Raw genomic sequence first — 17936 nt, 5'->3', positions numbered from 1 at the left:
AAATGATCCTTAATATATAATGCTATTTCATTGTTAATTCGTTTTATTAATAAAATATATTGATCCTTTTATTTATTTATTGATTATTGATGCTATTTCAACAACCACAACAACCGTTTGTAATCCGAATTAGATCCGAATGCGATATAACCCGACGGAAAAGATTTAATTCAAATAATTTTCTGGTAAATTCGATTGGAATATGAACGAATCAAATTTGGATCTACTTATGTCCGAAACGATCCGAATCGTTTGCAGCCCTATTTCCCTCCGGCCTAGTAGCATTTCTTCTTCATTTCTATTTTTTCCACTCGGGTTCGAAGTTCGCGGCACGAACAGCGACTGTCTGCGACTTCAATCTCCTTCCGTTGGACTCCTTTCGCTCTCTTTTCTACCTTCGCTTTCGATCGGTCGTTCGTTTTCCCTTCGAATCCGCTACCGATTCTTCCTCCCATGCACTGGAGTCCTGGCAGAAGTTATCAATCGAAATGGTTTCATCACTGCTTCGGCGGAAATTCTCACATGGTATTTCTTGTCATCTCTATGGTTCGTCCTTCAACCCTATTTTTTCTCTCGTTAATGTCTGTTTATATTAGTGAGATTTATGCGTTTGGATGCTCTGCTATTTGTATAATTAGACTACTAAAACTGCGAGAGATTGCTTACGTATCCCTACAGAGCATATTATTCAATTTCGAGAGTTTCCTGAAATTTTAATTTCTGTTTTGACATAATTATCAGTAAAAAAGGTGACAATATGTTAGTTTGAATAGCAGTTCTCTCTCTATCTCATACGTAAAAGAATAGTATTAATTCATCAAAATTTTACAAATTTAATAAGAATTATATGTACAGAAGTTTTTATGGTGGTTGGATATTGCCGTTTAAAACTTTCGGTTAAATGCATTGCACTGATGGTCTTTTGTATCCCCTCGTTTTGTCTTTTAGCAGATAATATGAAGCCATTCCGGATGCATTTGGAACTGCATGCTCGCTTTGTATTTGGTGATTGCTGTAGTATTTTAAGGAGATTCAGCAGCTCCTCTGGTGCACCGTTTGACTTTACAGACCTGACGTAAGAAAATAAGCTGAAATGTAATTTATGTTGTGATTACTGTACAATTTAGGACTACAGCAATATGGTTTTTTGTCACCTACTTCTTAGCGCAATGAAAGGGTACCAACCGGTTTTCATATTTTCATTCTGTGTTTGGCTTTTCGGATCTGCCACTTTTCCTGAATGCTCGACAATCTGTTTGAAAATTTACTATTGCTTTTCATAGTTAATTCTTACTTTGCTCTTGATGCATTTCCATACATTATTTGTCCAGCAAACTATGCCGTTCAATCATCTTTGTCTCAACAAAATTAATTATAAAGTGTACTGCATTATTTTGGTATTTAGCTTTGCATTGAAGAGTGTGCTTCATTACAGTCGCCCTCATACATGGTACCCAAATGCGCGGAGAAAGAAGAGGAACATTATTCTGCATGTGGGTCCCACAAATAGTGGTAAAACTCACCATGCCCTGAAGCAATTAGAAAGAAGTTCTTCAGGTATTCTTCCTTTTTTAATTCTGTAACTGCATTTTTTTGTGATATGCAACTATTGTTGTATTATTGAGTTTTTTCTTCTTTCTTTCCTTTTTTTCCAATATTTTCATGGAGAAAAAAGGTTGAGAGGAATTATTTTGAACCTCTTTCTTTGGGATCAAGAGTGAATTATTAACCTTTTACTTAGTCTGGTTGGTCTGGTGCCTTTAAACCATTCTGTTTTAGCTGAAGTTTTAGTGGAAAAGGATATGCCACACAAACTTTGGGATTTCCTAGTTGAATGGGAATCTACAACACTCTTAGTTTGGTTACTAGTCTTAGTAGATGGTTATGGAGATGCATTATGAAGGTGCTGAGATCAACTGAAATTTTGGTAGACAATCTAGCAGAAGATAATGCTGCTAGAACTAAATGTAATGTACGACTCCTATGCCTTTCTAGCCTCGATATGTTGTTAGCACTTGGTATTGTTCTTATTATTCTGAACTTCTGGGGCTTCTCTCTCTCTCTCACCCTTTGCTCCTTTGTTTTCATTAAAGTTCATATGGAATTTTATTAACTTTCATTGTAGTTCTTTCTCACCAATAAGTGATAATATTATTTCTTTTTCCTTAAGGAATTTATTGTGGGCCCTTAAGACTGTTAGCATGGGAGGTTGCAAAAAGGTTGAATAAGGCACATGTTCCTTGTGACCTGATTACAGGACAAGAAAAAGAAGAAATTGATGGTGCAAAGCACAAGTCAGTGACTGTTGAAATGGCTGATGTGACTAGTGACTACCATTGTGCTGTTATTGATGAAATTCAGGTATGCAAATACTAATCTTTAGCATTAATCCATACTTCATTTTTGTTGAGCTTCGTTGCAGTATTTAGAAGATAGTTAGGATGTCTTGAGATTTTCTCTGAATTATATGCATGTCTAGTCTTCTGTTTAAGTTCCTTATGTGTCCACCTAGAACATGTTTCCTCCTTTGGCCTAGTTCATCAAACTCAATTTTAAGCTCCTGACATACGTTTGATAAAACTTTGTGTATGAATAGTTAGTACAATTTGAGTCTCACTTCTCTGCCTTTATTTTTAAACATCACATTATCAAGATTTATTATTGCTTATTTTCTTATTATTTTGCAGATGGTTGGCTGTAAGACAAGGGGTTTTTCATTCACACGTGCATTATTAGGGCTTGCTGCGGATGAGCTTCACTTGTGTGGAGATGCGGCTGTTGTTCCTCTTATACAAGAAATACTTGAAGTAACAGGTGATGTCATCAAGGTATTAAAATTGTGAAATGTTGATTTAAGTCACGTTTTTCAGTCTCTGCAAAAGATCATTTGCATTACTTGATTTTACCCATCAGATGAGGTTGTCGTTGGACAATGTCTAATTATTTAAAAGGACTAGTCTTCAGTCTTATTTCCTGTAGTTTCATGTGTAGATATATTTGTCCTGTTGTACATGGATCTGGTCAAGATTCCCATGCATTATTATCTAGCTTTTCCTTTTAATTGAAATACCTTATTAAAAAATTGCTATTGGGGGGGGGGCGGCCACAAATGTAAAGTCTTTGTAAGAGGGGTTCCTCAAAATAGAGGGAGGGCAGGTGAAAGCCAGCCCTAATAAGGAGAAACACTTTGTACAAAATGTTATAAATACCACTTTTTTATCATTAATAAAGAGAAGTGACCAATAAAATAAATACTATACCTGTTAATAATTAATTGGCATTTTAATATGAGAGGGATTGTGGTGAGAGATCTATCCATGCCAGGTGATAACGACTTAGTAGTCTAGGTGTTTTGGCCTGTTAAGCTGAGTTGTTGCTAAACATTTACTATGGACTACCTAGTTGTCAAACTGAGATACTATTTTAGTGCATATATAAATATAGAAAAAGTATTTTCACTTTAGAAAGAAAAGATAAAGATCATTCTAAATACCCCAAAAAATCTTATAAGGATGAAACTGTAGAATATTTTGGCCTTTTTCAATCCTTTAATATGTTGCCAGATACAAAAAATGTCATCTGAGTTACATGGCCTGATTGCCTGAATACTTGAATTCTTAACTGTGAAAAGAAAAATTCAAAAATCTCCAATGGAAATCAACCACCTTAGAAGTTTTGAACAACTGTATCACATTTTCTTTATTGTTGTTGCACGTATAATATAAGTTTATTTTCTTGAAGCCTTTCCTCTTGAACTGATCAATTCTGAGAATATATTCAAGGCCACTGGCCAAGCAAATGATTCCACTCTAGGAGGAATGCAATTGCCCCTCATCCCTTTAATGCCAGTGGTCTCCACCTGATTCCTAATAATAGTATTATAATACAATTTAACTGTAATCTGACTATTGCAACATTCTTTCTACCATTTTACATTACTCTTTTATGGAAAAATCCATTTAGCCTCAAAGAATGCATCATTCCTCAAGCTCCCAGTCTAGCAAAAGTCTTCTAAAACTAGGAAACCATACCACTTGATTAACTCTCAATTCAAAACACTGATTAATAGTGGTTTATCAAAAAAAAAACACTGATTAATAGTGTTGTCTTTAGAACTCCACCTGTATAATTTCAGGCAAAGCTCAGATAGTTTTCCAACCCAACCCTGCTCCAATCGTCTTTCCAAAACCAAAATCTCACTTTTGTAAGCGACAACTGGACTGTTGGAACCTCATGATCCTTCCACACACTCTCCCCATAAGATGTTGATACCTCCATTGAATCCCTGCCCAAATATTGCCCCCCAAATTTGCATGTCACCTCATTAACAAAGGTAAGGTGATTGAGAATGTATGCAGCCCCTGTGAACAGAATTGAGCTTCAAATTGCATATTTACTGTCAAGATTTGGGAACATGTTGGTCATTTCGGGATGCCCCAAATTGCAGATTTTCTGTCCAGATTGCTAAACCTGAGCTTCAACCCAAGTATGCACCAAGGAGGTAGAGACTTTCAATCATTTGTTTCTGACTTTCTGCATTGTGAGTTTTCTTTCAGAATTTGGTCTCAGTTTTACAAGGCAATAATATCCTACCAGAGCTGTATGTCTAGATCACTCAAATCTCTATTAGAAAGCTGGAAAGTTGGGAAAATATGCTAGAAGGGGAAGATCTATTGTTGGCAGTACCACTGGCTTTTTTGTGAGCCATTTGGAGTGAAAGGAATAGAAGGTTTTTTTGAACAGAAACACTTTCAAGAAGGGAATCTGTTAAACCTAATAGTGGAGGATCTTTGAGGCTGGGTTGAGTGTATTCACTCTTCGGACAGAACGTTTTATCTTCTGCTTTTGCTGCAGTTGATTTTTTTTGGGGTGCTTAAGCACTGTTCATATGTACAGAAACTTGTTATACAGTGAACAGCCATATCCATTTTGATTAATACTATCTTTACCTCTTCAAAAAAAAAAAGGTAACTCCATACTAGCAAAGATCACAGCAGCAGTACAAGGGCTTAGGGTGGTCAGATTTTGCAATCTAAGAAGTCTGATATTAGAAGGGGATTCAGAGGTGGTGATTTGATGGTTCAACAACCAAGTTTCAGCCCTGTGGATAACTGGATATACAGGAACATAATGAGGGAAATTAAAGGGCTAATGAGGAACTGGTTGTAGAGGTAAAATGTGTCCTATATTCGCCAATTACTTGGCTGATGCACTTGCCAAACAAGGGATTGGCAGAAGAGAGATGTATTGGGGTTTTATAGGGAATTTGTGATGTAAAAGTTAATGGAATCATGGTTGGGAGAGAGCTGTGCTGGATCATTTTCTTGGGGATGTCTAATTTTCTTTGTATATAGTGATTTTTTAAACAATCTTATGAAAGTGGGCAAAGTCTATGGTGCATCCACTGCACCATGTAGTGAAAGACGTAATTGGTTGAACTTGATGGTAAATAGACCTTGTTAAACGTGAAAATACACTTTGTGAAACATGAACTAATGAAAAGTAAGCAGACTTTAATACGATTGGTTGAGATATGGGTTTAATGTATTACCATTATTAGTGAATGCACTGTAGTTGAACTCATAAAGTGTTATTATACATTAAAAAAAGTAAAACCATTGATGAATAGAAAGAAAAAAATAACTTTTAAAAATATTAAATTGAAGCACTACTACTACTAAACTGGGTTCTTTCAGCTTATGTTTTAAGCTCCCTATTTCTATAAAATGTCAATTCATTTTAGTCCTGAAAGACTTGATTCATACTTTTCATCCGAAGCTCTTACTTGCTCCCGCTGTCTTGCTGCTAGTGTTGTTTGTTGGTCTTGTTATGACAATTATTTTTTACTTTTGCAACAGTTTAACCTCCATTGTTATTACTAACATAGGCCATGTACCCTTTCTTATGGTATGCTTTTATGTAGGTTCAATATTATGAAAGACTCTCCCCTCTCATTCCATCAAAGGTTCCTCTTGGATCTTTCTCTAAAATACAAACAGGCGATTGTATTGTTACATTTTCACGGCGTGAAATATACAGATTAAAGGTCTAAGGTTACTTATATTTTCTGTTGGCCATGCTTTAATTCCAATCATCTGCTTCCTATTTACTGCCTGAATTTCGATTCTTGGGTATGCTAGCATGCTCTTGTACTTTTATATGCATGATGTTTTTCCAAGAGGCTACCTGACACGAGTCTAAAAGTAGTATACAAACTTGTCCTTGCTATTTTGATTGGTCTTAACATTGTGAGGTAAGAAAGTGAAGATAAATATGTTGAAAACGAGCAAACTTTATTTTAGTGTTACGAAAGTGCTTTACTGATGTTTATCATTCCAGGGAAGTATCATCATCACCCAACCCTTATCCTAACCATATGGGGTCGGCTATTCCAGGGAGATATGATGAACTAAATTACCAAAAAGAGGTAGAAATGAGGGCACACCCCTTTATGCGATAGATTTCATCAAATGCAGTGATCACACATGCCAGCCTTCATGTAAGAGGGCACATCTGGATTCTGCAGTTTCCATCTATCAAGCTGATAAATGATGGAGCTTTTTCTGCTCTTTTTTATTGATAACGAGAACAAGCATTAAAAAATTTCAAGAAAAAGATATAAATAAAGTTCCTCGTAATAAAAACTAGGAAGAGTTGAAAGATGATACACCAGCACTATCTAGCCCAAAAAGGTTGGTCTTAATACATCTCCAACTCATCCCCATCTCTAACTAAACATGCCGTTTTTTGGATCAGTCTCTAACTTAAGTAGCATGCTAGGTGATTAGTTGATCATAGGACCCATTTGAACCAGGGTTTTGAAGGCTAAAGGCGGAGGTGAGGCAGTTGGGTGTCATGGGGTGAGGCATAAGCCTCAAGGTGTTTTGAGGCCTAAGCCTTGAGCAAGAAAAAAAAGATGTAATCCATAAATAATAAAGACATGAAAAACATAAAAAGATTTTATATGGCTTGTTTAATATATTAGTCATGGATTTGAATCTTATCAGTATAGGGTTTTTCCCTTAAAATCTAAATGCCATATAAATCTAACCGTTCAGTTCAAGGATATGAACCAACAGTATTTTAAGAGCAAGGATTCTTGTTTCATTTCTTGCACCTGTACATCAATGGAGTGACCACCTATGTGATGCATGCACTTTAGAAAAAATAGATTATCAACTATGTTGTAGATGAGCAAGCGAGTAAGAAACAAAGCATGAAAAATAAAGAACATGAACAACAGAACCAGCTATTTTCATACACATTTGTATGTATTTATTTGTTTTTTGATGGGAAAAAACAGCGAGGAAGACTTTACTCTCATTTGTATGTATTCATTTGTTATTTTTATATTTATTCGTTTATACAATATGCCAATACAAAACAAAGCATTCTCTTTTCGTCTTAACTTTCTGTTTTACCCCTATATAAACCTTCATATTAAACGCTAGTGTGCCAAATTCATGAGGCTCAAGCAAGTTCAAAGGCCCAAAGGCATAAGCCTCAAACAACTCAAGGCTTAAGCCTTGATGGTGGGGTCTGAGGCTACTGAGGCTGGCTGTTTTTATTTTTTATTTCCTAGCCTTGCCTCAACAGCCTTTTGAAACAATGGTTTGAACAAGATGTTCACACTTGAAAGACATGCTTCTCTAAAGGCTTCCTTTTTTTTCCTAGCTTCTCTAAAGACATGCTTTAGAATCCAAGCACCTTTACTTTCATCCTTATTGTATCACCACTTGGAAGTCTCCATTCATTTCTAGACTGATGCTGGCTACACAAAGCAACTGTCAACTCAAAAGGAGTGCTCTGCTCTATTGAAGTTCCGTATGTATCTTCAATTTGCAGATAGCCCCAAGTTCCCCATGAAGCATCCATCAATGCTAAGTTTAATAGTACCTTTGGGGGAGACTATATTCTCCTAGTTGATTAAGTGGCTATATGATTCAAGATCTCAAAAATATCACCCATACTGAAGTCTCCAAATTCCTTTATTGTGCAGAGGCAATGTGCTACTTCTTTTAGTTATTAAACAGGAAGCAGACTGCTTAAACACTGAATATATGGTGTAATTTAGGAGTTACATAACATAGTGTTTATTTTTCATAGAAAGAGGTAGATTTAGTGACTAATTTTTATGCTTTTAGGTGCCAACAGGACTCTTTTTGTATTAACTGCTTATATCCTCCTCTTCAAATAAAAAGAGGAAAAGAAAAAGAGAATGCTTTTGTTGAGCAACCCATTTAGAAGTGAGAACCCTACCATTATTATCAGTTTGCTCGAAAATTGAAACTCTTGTAAAATGAAGAGAATAGAAGAAAATTGGAGCCAGAATGGAGGAAGACATGGTTAGGGCTTTAATATATTGGCTCTCATTCTCTCTCAAATGAGAGAAATGCTTTATACAGAATGTCTAAATTACAAAACAGACTCAAATAGTTCTGACATAACAATTAAGTCCTTAAATTCACTGTAATTCCTGAAGTTCCCCCTCATTCATCATACGAAATACATATTGTATATTCCAACTAATGTTTACAGTTTGTCCTTCAATTGTTTGTCTCTGAGACTAGATCAGGGTAAGTTCTCACAGGTTACCAAGTGAGAGCATTCTTAGCAAATCATCCTTCCCTGTGAAATGGATGCTTATGACATCATCCAAATAATAAGAAAAAAATTAATTTTTATCTTGGAAATGTCCCTATAATTTTCAGACTATCAATTTGCATCCCATTTTGGGGGTCGGGGATTGATGATGATACTGGAACAGGATTCATGTAGCTAACCCCATATGGTTAGGATAAAGCTTAGATTATGATGAAATCCCTGTACAACAGGATATGGGTATGTAGCAGTCCCCTTCTCTATTTCCATGGTTCCAAAGAAGAATCATATTTCATGACATTGAATGTATATGTTGCAAAATTCATGTTTGTTGATGAATTTTAATGTAATTACTTAAATTCTTTATCCATTTATTCTGCAAAAACAACAAGAAGAAAATGACTGAACAATCAAAAAGCTTTCCTGCTTATCCTTTGGCACAATATCTTCTTTCAATTCCTCAGAATCAGCTTTTTGCTTCTGTTTCGACTGGTGCTACAGTAGTCCGAACCAGGAAGAGAAGAAGAAGAAGAAGAAGAAGAGAAGAAGAAGAAGGGTCTTTCGAAATCTGATGGATTACTCATACAGTCGACCCCCTTAATCTATACTAGATTCTAATAATCTTTACAAAGACAAAAATGCCCTTACTTAAGTGTGGGGCAGAGTGACTCTAATAACACTGCCACATAAGCAAGCTACTTAACAAACATAAGAAGACTAAACTACCCCTATTCGGCACACTTTAACACTCTCCCTCAAGCTGGAGAATATATGTCATATAATCCCAACTTATTACATAGATAGTTCACTTTCCTTGAGCTTAGAGCTTTTGTAAACAAATCTGCCCACTGGTCATTCGAGCCCACATGTTCTGTATTTATCTCTCTAGCAAGAACCTTCTCTCTCACAAAGTGGCAATCAACCTCTATGTGCTTTGTTCTCTCATGAAATACAGGATTGGATGAGATATGGAGTGCAGCTTGGTTGTCACAGTACAATCTCATAGGTTTATCCATGTGAAACCCAATTTCCTGTAGGAGATTCCTCAACCACACTAATTCACAGGTAGTGTGAGTCATGGCCCTATATTCGGCTTCAGCACTGCTTTTGGCCACAACTGTCTGCTTTTTACTCTTCCATGTCACAAGATTTCCTCCAAGAAATGTACAATAGCCTATAGTAGATCTTCTGTCATTCACTGAGCCTGCCCAGTCTGCATCTGTATACCCAACTACTTCAAGTTTTCCCCCTGGTTTATACAATAGTCCACGGCCTGGAGCTCCTTTCAGATACCTCACAATTCTAAGGACTGCATCCCAGTGAGGTATACGAAGGTTCTGCATGAATTGGCTCACCATACTGACTACAAAGGAGATGTCGGGTCTCGTGATAGTCAGATAGTTTAGCTTTCCCACTAGTCGTCTATACCTTCCAGGATCTTCAAATACTTCTCCTGTATCACTGCTCAACTTAACATTTGGTTCCATATGGGTCTCAGCCGGTTTTGCACCTAACAGTCCTGTTTCTTCCAATAGATCAATGACATATTTCCTTTGGCACAGATTTATACCTTGTTTTGACCTGACAACTTCTATTCCCAAGAAATACTTTAATGTTCCAAGGTCTTTTGTTTGAAAATGATTTTGCAGAAATACCTTTAGTTTGCCAATCCCCAATTTATCACTACCAGTGATGACAATATCATCCACATAGACCACTAATAAAATCTTCCCAGCTTCTGAGTCATAGCTGAACACCGAGTGATCAACCTGGCATTGCTTCATTCCAAAACTCTTCACCACTTCGCTGAACTTCCCAAACCAAGCACGTGGAGATTGCTTCAACCCATAAATTGCCTTCTTCAGTTTGCACACCTTACCAACCTCCCCCTGAGCAACAAACCCAGGTGGTTGCTCCATATATACCTCCTCCACCAGATCACCATGGAGGAAGGCATTCTTTATGTCAAGTTGAAAGAGAGGCCAATCATACATAACTGCCAAGGAAATTAGTACACGAACATAACCAATTTTAGCCACCGGAGAGAATGTCTCCATGTAGTCCACTCCATACAACTATGAGTAACCTTTAGCAACAAGTCTGGCCTTCAGACGCTCCACACTACCATCTGGCAAGTATTTCACAGTATACATCCATTTACAGCCCACAACATGCTTACCAGGTGGGAGAGTAGTAAGTTCCCACGTTTGAGTATGTTGAAGAGCAGAAAGTTCCTCCATTGCCCGTCGCCATCAAGGTGAACTAAGAGCTTCTTGAACATTGTTAGGTATGGAAATAGAGGACAAAAGTGAAACAAACTGGCGATGTGAGGTAGAAAGACGAGATAATGAAACAAAATTGGAAATGGGATGGAGGGTAGAACTGCGTTTACCTTTCCGTAAGGCAATGGGTAGGTCAAGGTCTGAAGATTCAGCAATAGGAGCCATGAGAGGATTTGCAGATGAGGTAGAAGCCGGAGGAGGGGCTGGTGTCGCTCGACTTGTATACACTTGTCGGGTCGGTGGTCGTTCAGTGGTGACCTGCACTGGATGAGGTGATGAGTCTACTCCAACAACAGCCTCTGGAACTGGATCACTGACAGGAAGAGGAAGAGGAGGTAAGGGTGAAGGCAAGGGTGCTTCATGACTGGAGAAGAAGGGTACAGACTCAAAAAAGGTGACATCAGGGCAGGCATAGCACTTTCGGGTAATGAGATTATAACACTTGTACCATTTTTGAGTCTGAGAGTAGCCAAGGAAGACACATTTAATTGAGCGTGCATCTAGCTTGTTTATTCCAGGACTCAGATTGTGGACAAAGCACACACAACCAAAGACACGAGGAGTTAATGGAAGCGGAGATAAAGTGGGAAACAAGATAGAGAAGGGGGACCGACCATGAAGAATAAAAGAGGGCATCTGATTAATGAGAAAACATGCAGTGAGTACAACATCACTCCAAAACCGTTTAGGAACATTCATGTGGTGAAGCATAGACCGAGCAATTTCAAGAAGCTGACGATTCTTCCGTTCAGCCACCCCATTTTGTTGAGGGGTGAAAGCACATGAGGTCTGATGAATAATGCCATGCTGTTCTAAATACTGTTGAAATGAAGTAAGAAAGTATTCACGACCATTATCTGAACGAAGAACTTTGATTGGAACACCAAATTGTGTGCGTATTTCAGCATGGAATTTTTGAAAAATGGAAAATAATTCACTTCTTTCTTTCATTAAGTAAATCCACGTCATTCATGAACAATCATCAATAAAGGAGACAAAATACTTGTACCCATTATAAGACTCTATTTTGATTGGACCCCAAACATCTGAATGAACCAAAGAAAAATGTCTCAACATACGACTCTCAACTCTTGGACTGAAGGACACACCTACCAAACTGAGATGACACATTGTAAAACTGACAACTGACTCAATGACGGAACCAACCTCTTGAGAACCTTGAGAGATGGATGTCCCAGTCGGCAATGCCATTGTAGAGGAGTAAGGGAAGTCTGAAGCGCAATTGAAGATCCACCACCATCAAGGTAATACAATCCACCAGCTTCATTGCCCCCTAGCAATCTTCTTCCCCGTCTTGAGATCCTGAAAAACACAAGTGGAAGGAAAGAAGGTAACAAAATAGTTAAGAGCTTTGGTTATTTTACTAACAGACATAAGATTGAATGGAAACTTAGGTACGTAGAAAACAGATGATAAGGGGACAGAAGCCATGTCAACATTATCAACACCACAGATGGGAGATGAGGACCCATTGGCAAGTGTAATAGTTTGTGATGTGGAGGTTTCAGAAAGAGAAGAGACTACACCTGGAGTCCCGGTCATACGATCTGAGGCTCCAGAGTCAATAATCCAGGAAGGAGTTTTAGATGACATGCAAGCAATACCTGATTGGGCAAGTGTGGCAGTGGTATGCTGTGAAGTAGTTTGAAGGAACCGTTCATACTCATCACGCGGTACACTCACCATCTCCCTCTCAGAAGTAGATGTAGATGTGGGAGGAGTTCGGTCTGCCAGTTTACTGTCACTGATATCAACCTCGCCTGCTACAGCATGATTAGCCCATTTAGAGGGAGGGCCATGTAGGTTATAACAGAAATTCACTGTGTGTCCTTCCCTACCACAATGAGTACACTTGTAGAGTTATTTTTTCCTCTGCCACGGCCTCTCCCTGAGCCACGGCCACCCCGAGCAATCATGGAATTGCCACGGCCCCCTCTGGGAGCATGACCTCCCCCTCTTGTACTATGTCCACCTCCTCTATCTGTCACAAGAGCTGATCTATCAGACTGTGTGGGGTTCTCAGTCTGTCCCAAAGAAATTCTACGAAGCCTTGAGAATACTTCCTCAAGTGTAGGAAGAGTAGAACCCCCCAATATTTGGGCTCTAACTGGTTCATATTCCGACTTCAGCCCCACTAAAAATCTTGTAACATCTAGTTGTTCCCTTTGCTGTTGCTGAACTTTAATATCTGGAGTGAGGGGATGATAGACATTGAGTCCATTCCTTATATTCTTCATGCAGACATAGTACTCTTCTAATGTTTTGGTTCCTTATTGTAAATCAAAGTACTCCTGATAAAGCTGATATACTCTTGTTGTGTTATCTTGTCCAGATTATAGCTTCTTAGCATGCTCCCATATATCCTTAGCCGTATCAAGGAACATGAAGTTGACATTAATTTTGGGCTCCATACTATTCCACAGCCAAGTCATGATTTGAGCATCTTCTTGTTCCCAATCATCAAACCATGGAGAGTCAACCGGTGGCTTCTCATCTCTTACATGCTTTACTTTCTTCTTTGCCTTGAGAAAAACTTCTACTGATTTAGCCCATGGAACATAGTTCTCCCCATTCAGCTTAATTGAGGTCATTTGTACCCCTAGGTAGTCGGGGGAAATTACCACACTAGGTTTCTGATCATTGTACCCATCTCCTATTGCTGCCATTGTACTCTTTCACAGTTGCCTCTAACCTTACTTCTCAGCTACAAGCTGATTGATGTTGTTCACAGTTTGATACTTCAGCACCTATTGCAGCCCCCTAAACACAACAGTGGGAGCACACACTTGTTCTTATTCACACTACTGCTGACTTCACACACCTACGACCCACGTAAGCATCAATTTACCACTCACTAATCACAAGTAGGCCCTCTTACAACCACTCAATAAAAATATTGCGCATCACAAGCACCATAACACAGTCAAATCTGCTACACCCAGTTCAGACTTGTTTAACACACTTAAGAGGGCATTACACACCCACAAAGAGCTCGACAAGGTCACTGCATTCCACCCTACACCACTCGGCCACTTACAGCAGCCCTAACACCACTCAACAACTCACAGCAGCCCTACACCATTCGGCTACTGCACACACAACCCTTTCTAGGGCAACAATGAACCTAGTTCTCTAGGTTCCAATCAATATTTACAGCTTCTTGTAGGGTTTCTACCCAGAAATATCAGTAACACTAGAAGAAGAGATAACTGACCTTCCTTTGAGAATATCAACCAACCATTCACTGCTGAAGTCACTTTCCTTGCTGAAGAAGGTTATGCGCAGCAGAGAGAGACGAGCTGTGATGTTTCTGACCTAGGGCGAACCAGTTCTCTCCATTGACTAACTAGAAACGAAGGAGAAGAGTCACGAACACTGCTGAGGTGCTTTACCAACTGAAGTAGGTCAGGAGCATGGCTCTGATACCATGTTTCGACTGGTGCTACAGTAGTCCGAACCAGGAAGAGAAGAAGAAGAAGAGAAGAAGAAGAAGAAGGGTCTGTCGAAATCTGATGGATTACCCATACAGTCGACCCCCTTAATCTATATTATATTCTAATAATCTTTACAAAGACAAAAATTCCCTTACTTAAGTGTGGGGCAGAGTGACTCTAATAACACTGCCACATAAGCAAGCTACTTAACAAACATAAGAAGACTAAACTACCCCTATTTGGCACACTTTAACAGCTTCAATCACCTTATAAAATCTTCTCACTCCAACTCCTTGGTTGCTCTTATTCTGCCACCTTCTTTGCCCCAAGTATTGGTTCATAATAATCAGAATTAGCTTCCATGCACTTCTTCAACAATCCCATCATCTGGAAACACTTCTTGTTATCTTCTTTTTTCTTTGCATCTTCACTGCGCTTCTCCCACATGAAAAATGCATCCTTACATCTACCTCCTTTCATGAACAAGCAGAGACCACACTCCCTCACTCTCCCTCTTCATCATCTCTCTCTCCTCCCCCTTCTTTACCGTCCTGATCGCATCTTGACATATCTTTCCGTTCACACCATCTTTTGTCACAGAAATCTCTACCGCCTTATCCCTCTCTGTTGAAGGGGTTGAGATTTCTGTTGGTGTTTAATTTTTTAAGGTTTTGATTTCAGGGGGTGAGGAAGGGTTTGAAATTGCAAGGGTAGAGATTTCTGTGGTTTCAGTTAAGGAAGAAGACATAAGATTTTGAAGTTTTTAGGGTTTGCCATTGGGGAGTTGCAGTCAAATTTTACAATATTGAGAAAAGGTTTCCATGTTCAATGTTTCTTTCCTCAAACCCTAGGGTTTCATTCCTTGGAAGAATTATGTATATATATTATATATATGTAAATAGATTGCAGGCCAGGCCTGGCCCTGAAACTTCTGGGCCTGATGTAGGCCCAGGCCCAAGCCTGGATCTGCTGTTGCAAGGTTGTTTTTAACAGGCTATTATCCAATCATGAGTAAACACACCAGTGTTCTATATAACCTGAGTGTGGATCCCATGTGTACAAAACAGTGGTGTTTTCACTCGTGATTGGATACGTAACTTGTTACACACAGACTTAAGAGCAGTAGATCCCAATTCCCCAGGTCTGGGCTGGGCTAAGAGGGTTCCAAGTCCTTCTTGGATCCCTCCCCCCAATGGCTTTACAAAACTATACTTTGATGGTAGCAGTATTGGGAATCCAGGGCAATCTAGTATTGGGGGAGTCTTCAGGAATGAGGATGGGAATGTATTCTCTATTTTCTCAGGCCCAATTGGAGAAGGTGACTCTCTCAGGGCTGAGATCTTTGCAGCCTTGGGAGGAATCCAAAGAGCTAAAGAAATGAATATTAGGAGGCTGGTAATTGAAGGTGACTCAGAGGTGGTGGTAGGTTGGCTAAAGGAAGACGAGATTGGAATGTGGAGTTACAACAATGAAAAGAAAAAATTTTAATGTCTAAGGACATTGAGATAAAGTGCAGCTGGGTGAAGAGAATTTCTAATTTGTCTGCTGATGGGTTAGCCAAGCAAGGGGTGAATAGGGAATCCTTGTTCTGGGCTCACTTCTCATTAGGTTTTCTTTTTCTTTCTTTTGGTGGCCTCAGCCTTTTTTTGGGGGAGTTAAGACAGTTTTTCTCCTCCTCCTTGTACTTAAAGTTTCTTAATGATTAATGAATGTTTTTTTTATTATTGATCAAAAAAAAAAAAGAACTCTGCTAATGGGACAATACCTGCTGGAGAAGGAATTCAACTCATAGAAACCTTAGATCTCTCCCCAAGGAGGGATTGCCTATGCCAATTCGTAGGTGTTGGGTGATGAACCATTTTCTCATTTTTCTTGTTAACATTTTTACATATTGATCTGACATTTATCTAAATGATAGTTTGTTATTAGCACCTCTTATAATGGGGATGACAAGAGGGTTTTCATTGGTTCTTTGGGTTTTAAGTCATCACCTTTTCTGTTTAAGTATCAACATGCTTCTTTCTGATTTTTCTGTGTGTGTGGGGGGGGTCTTATGGGTTGTAGCTAAATGCCCTGGTTGTGTTTGGGAGTCTTCATGGTTTTTTCCCAATAAATCCGTTATCAGAAAGGGGATAACAAATTAGTAAGATCTGTTACTGTGGATGTTTTTGGCACTGTTGAAACGCCAATTATCTAGTTGCAATGTTTGCTGCGAGGACTTTGCATGAACTTCCCATGAAGATCCACCTAGTTTTCTGCTTGTATTTTGTTATTTAGTTCTACCTAATTTGCATTTGGTACAATAATTTGTCACATCTGCTGATTTTTCTTTCCCCTTCTCTGCATTCTTTTTCTTATCACTAGAATGACATTGAAAATGGGGGAAAGCATCTTTGTTCTGTAGTCTATGGTTCATTACCACCAGAGACTCGAACAAGACAGGTAATTTTGTTCTCCCTCATATTTTAAATCTCTGTTTTGTCTTTATAAATTTATGTATGCTCTATGCAATCTCTCTATGTTTAAATTTTTACTGATTTAACTTATATGTATCCTTTTTGTTAAAAGTAAAACTGATTTTCTCCAGTAACTTCCATTAATATGTTTTTTTATTGTGGTAGTGTCTGCATTTAGTTGAAACCTGCTTTATGGAATAATGTAGGTTATGGGAAATAATAGAATCACTATGTTATGGGCCCGAGAGTAGGATCTCGTCACGGGGAAAACCTCCTGTTTTCCCTTGTTCCTCCCTTTCCTTGAAGAACCTATCTTGCCGTCCTAAAAGGTGATTTGTTCAAGAGATCACCAATTCTCCTTTGCTCTCTTTCTTGACTGAAATTTTCGATGGTTTTATTCAATATTCTCAGCTCCTTAAATAGGAGATTACAAGAGATAAGAGTCTTACTTTTAGGAAGACTCCTTGCTAATTAGGAAGACTCCCTACTAATCTATCCTACTGAACTGATAAGATAAGATAAGACTCCCTTAATCTATCCTATTGAACTGATAAGATAAGATAAAACTCCCTACTAATCCATACTACTGAATTGATAAGATAAGAACACTGAATAGATAAGACCTCTACTAATCCCTGCTATTGAAAGCAGGTAAGGTAAGAATACTGAATAGATAAGATAGGATGAGAATACTAAATTGCTGCTGCTGAGAACACTAAATTACTGCTACTGCTGCACTAAATTACTGTTGCTGCTGCCGACACCCACATCATTACTCCCCTCCTAGACTATGAGCTTGTCCTCAAGCTCGAATTCAGGGTGGGTGTCTTGAAACACAGTCAAAGGAATCCCGGATAGGTGGAATGATTTTGCCCTCCTGGATCGGGTTCCAATGAAGAGGGTTCATCCTCAGATAGCTCTAGTGAGATACCAAGATTTGACCATGCGTAGCTGCATTCTTTGCCGCAGCCAATTGCAGCCTTAAGGTACTTCTGAGATGTCTTGAACTGTAGAGTACAAAGATTGTGAAGGCCAAGCTGGTGCCACTGAACCGCATCATCTGGATCCTCTTCTAATGCCTGCTTTAGTGTGTACAGAGCCCGCTCTTCCACTTCCGTCAAATCATTATGTCCAGTTCCAAA

The 17936-nt window shown here is 38.7% G+C and overlaps 1 protein-coding gene across 8 annotated transcripts in view; it reads left to right on the top strand.

Moving 5' to 3' along the window:
* The first annotated feature begins 250 nt into the window (after positions 1–250).
* ATSUV3 (ATP-dependent RNA helicase) overlaps positions 251–17936 on the top strand; it is a 33446-nt gene continuing 15760 nt past the window's right edge. Inside the window, exons 1-7 of one of the 8 annotated variants that reach the window (XM_010257825.3) lie at positions 251–546; positions 949–1075; positions 1436–1557; positions 2171–2361; positions 2688–2828; positions 5924–6046; positions 16703–16780. In XM_010257825.3, coding sequence (XP_010256127.1) covers positions 489–546; positions 949–1075; positions 1436–1557; positions 2171–2361; positions 2688–2828; positions 5924–6046; positions 16703–16780 — 840 coding nt within the window. In that variant the 5' untranslated portion in view covers positions 251–488. The remainder of the gene's footprint in view (positions 547–948; positions 1076–1435; positions 1558–2170; positions 2362–2687; positions 2829–5923; positions 6047–16702; positions 16781–17936) is intronic. The other 7 variants (XM_010257826.3, XM_010257828.3, XM_010257827.3 and 4 more) reach the window with 7 other exon arrangements.

Source organism: Nelumbo nucifera, chromosome 1 (genome assembly GCF_055504915.1).
Source record: "Nelumbo nucifera cultivar China Antique chromosome 1, China Antique-T2T, whole genome shotgun sequence".
Lineage (NCBI taxonomy): Eukaryota > Viridiplantae > Streptophyta > Magnoliopsida > Proteales > Nelumbonaceae > Nelumbo > Nelumbo nucifera.
Note: the sequence above shows the minus strand (reverse complement) of the source record. Positions and strands in the feature narration are given on the sequence as shown.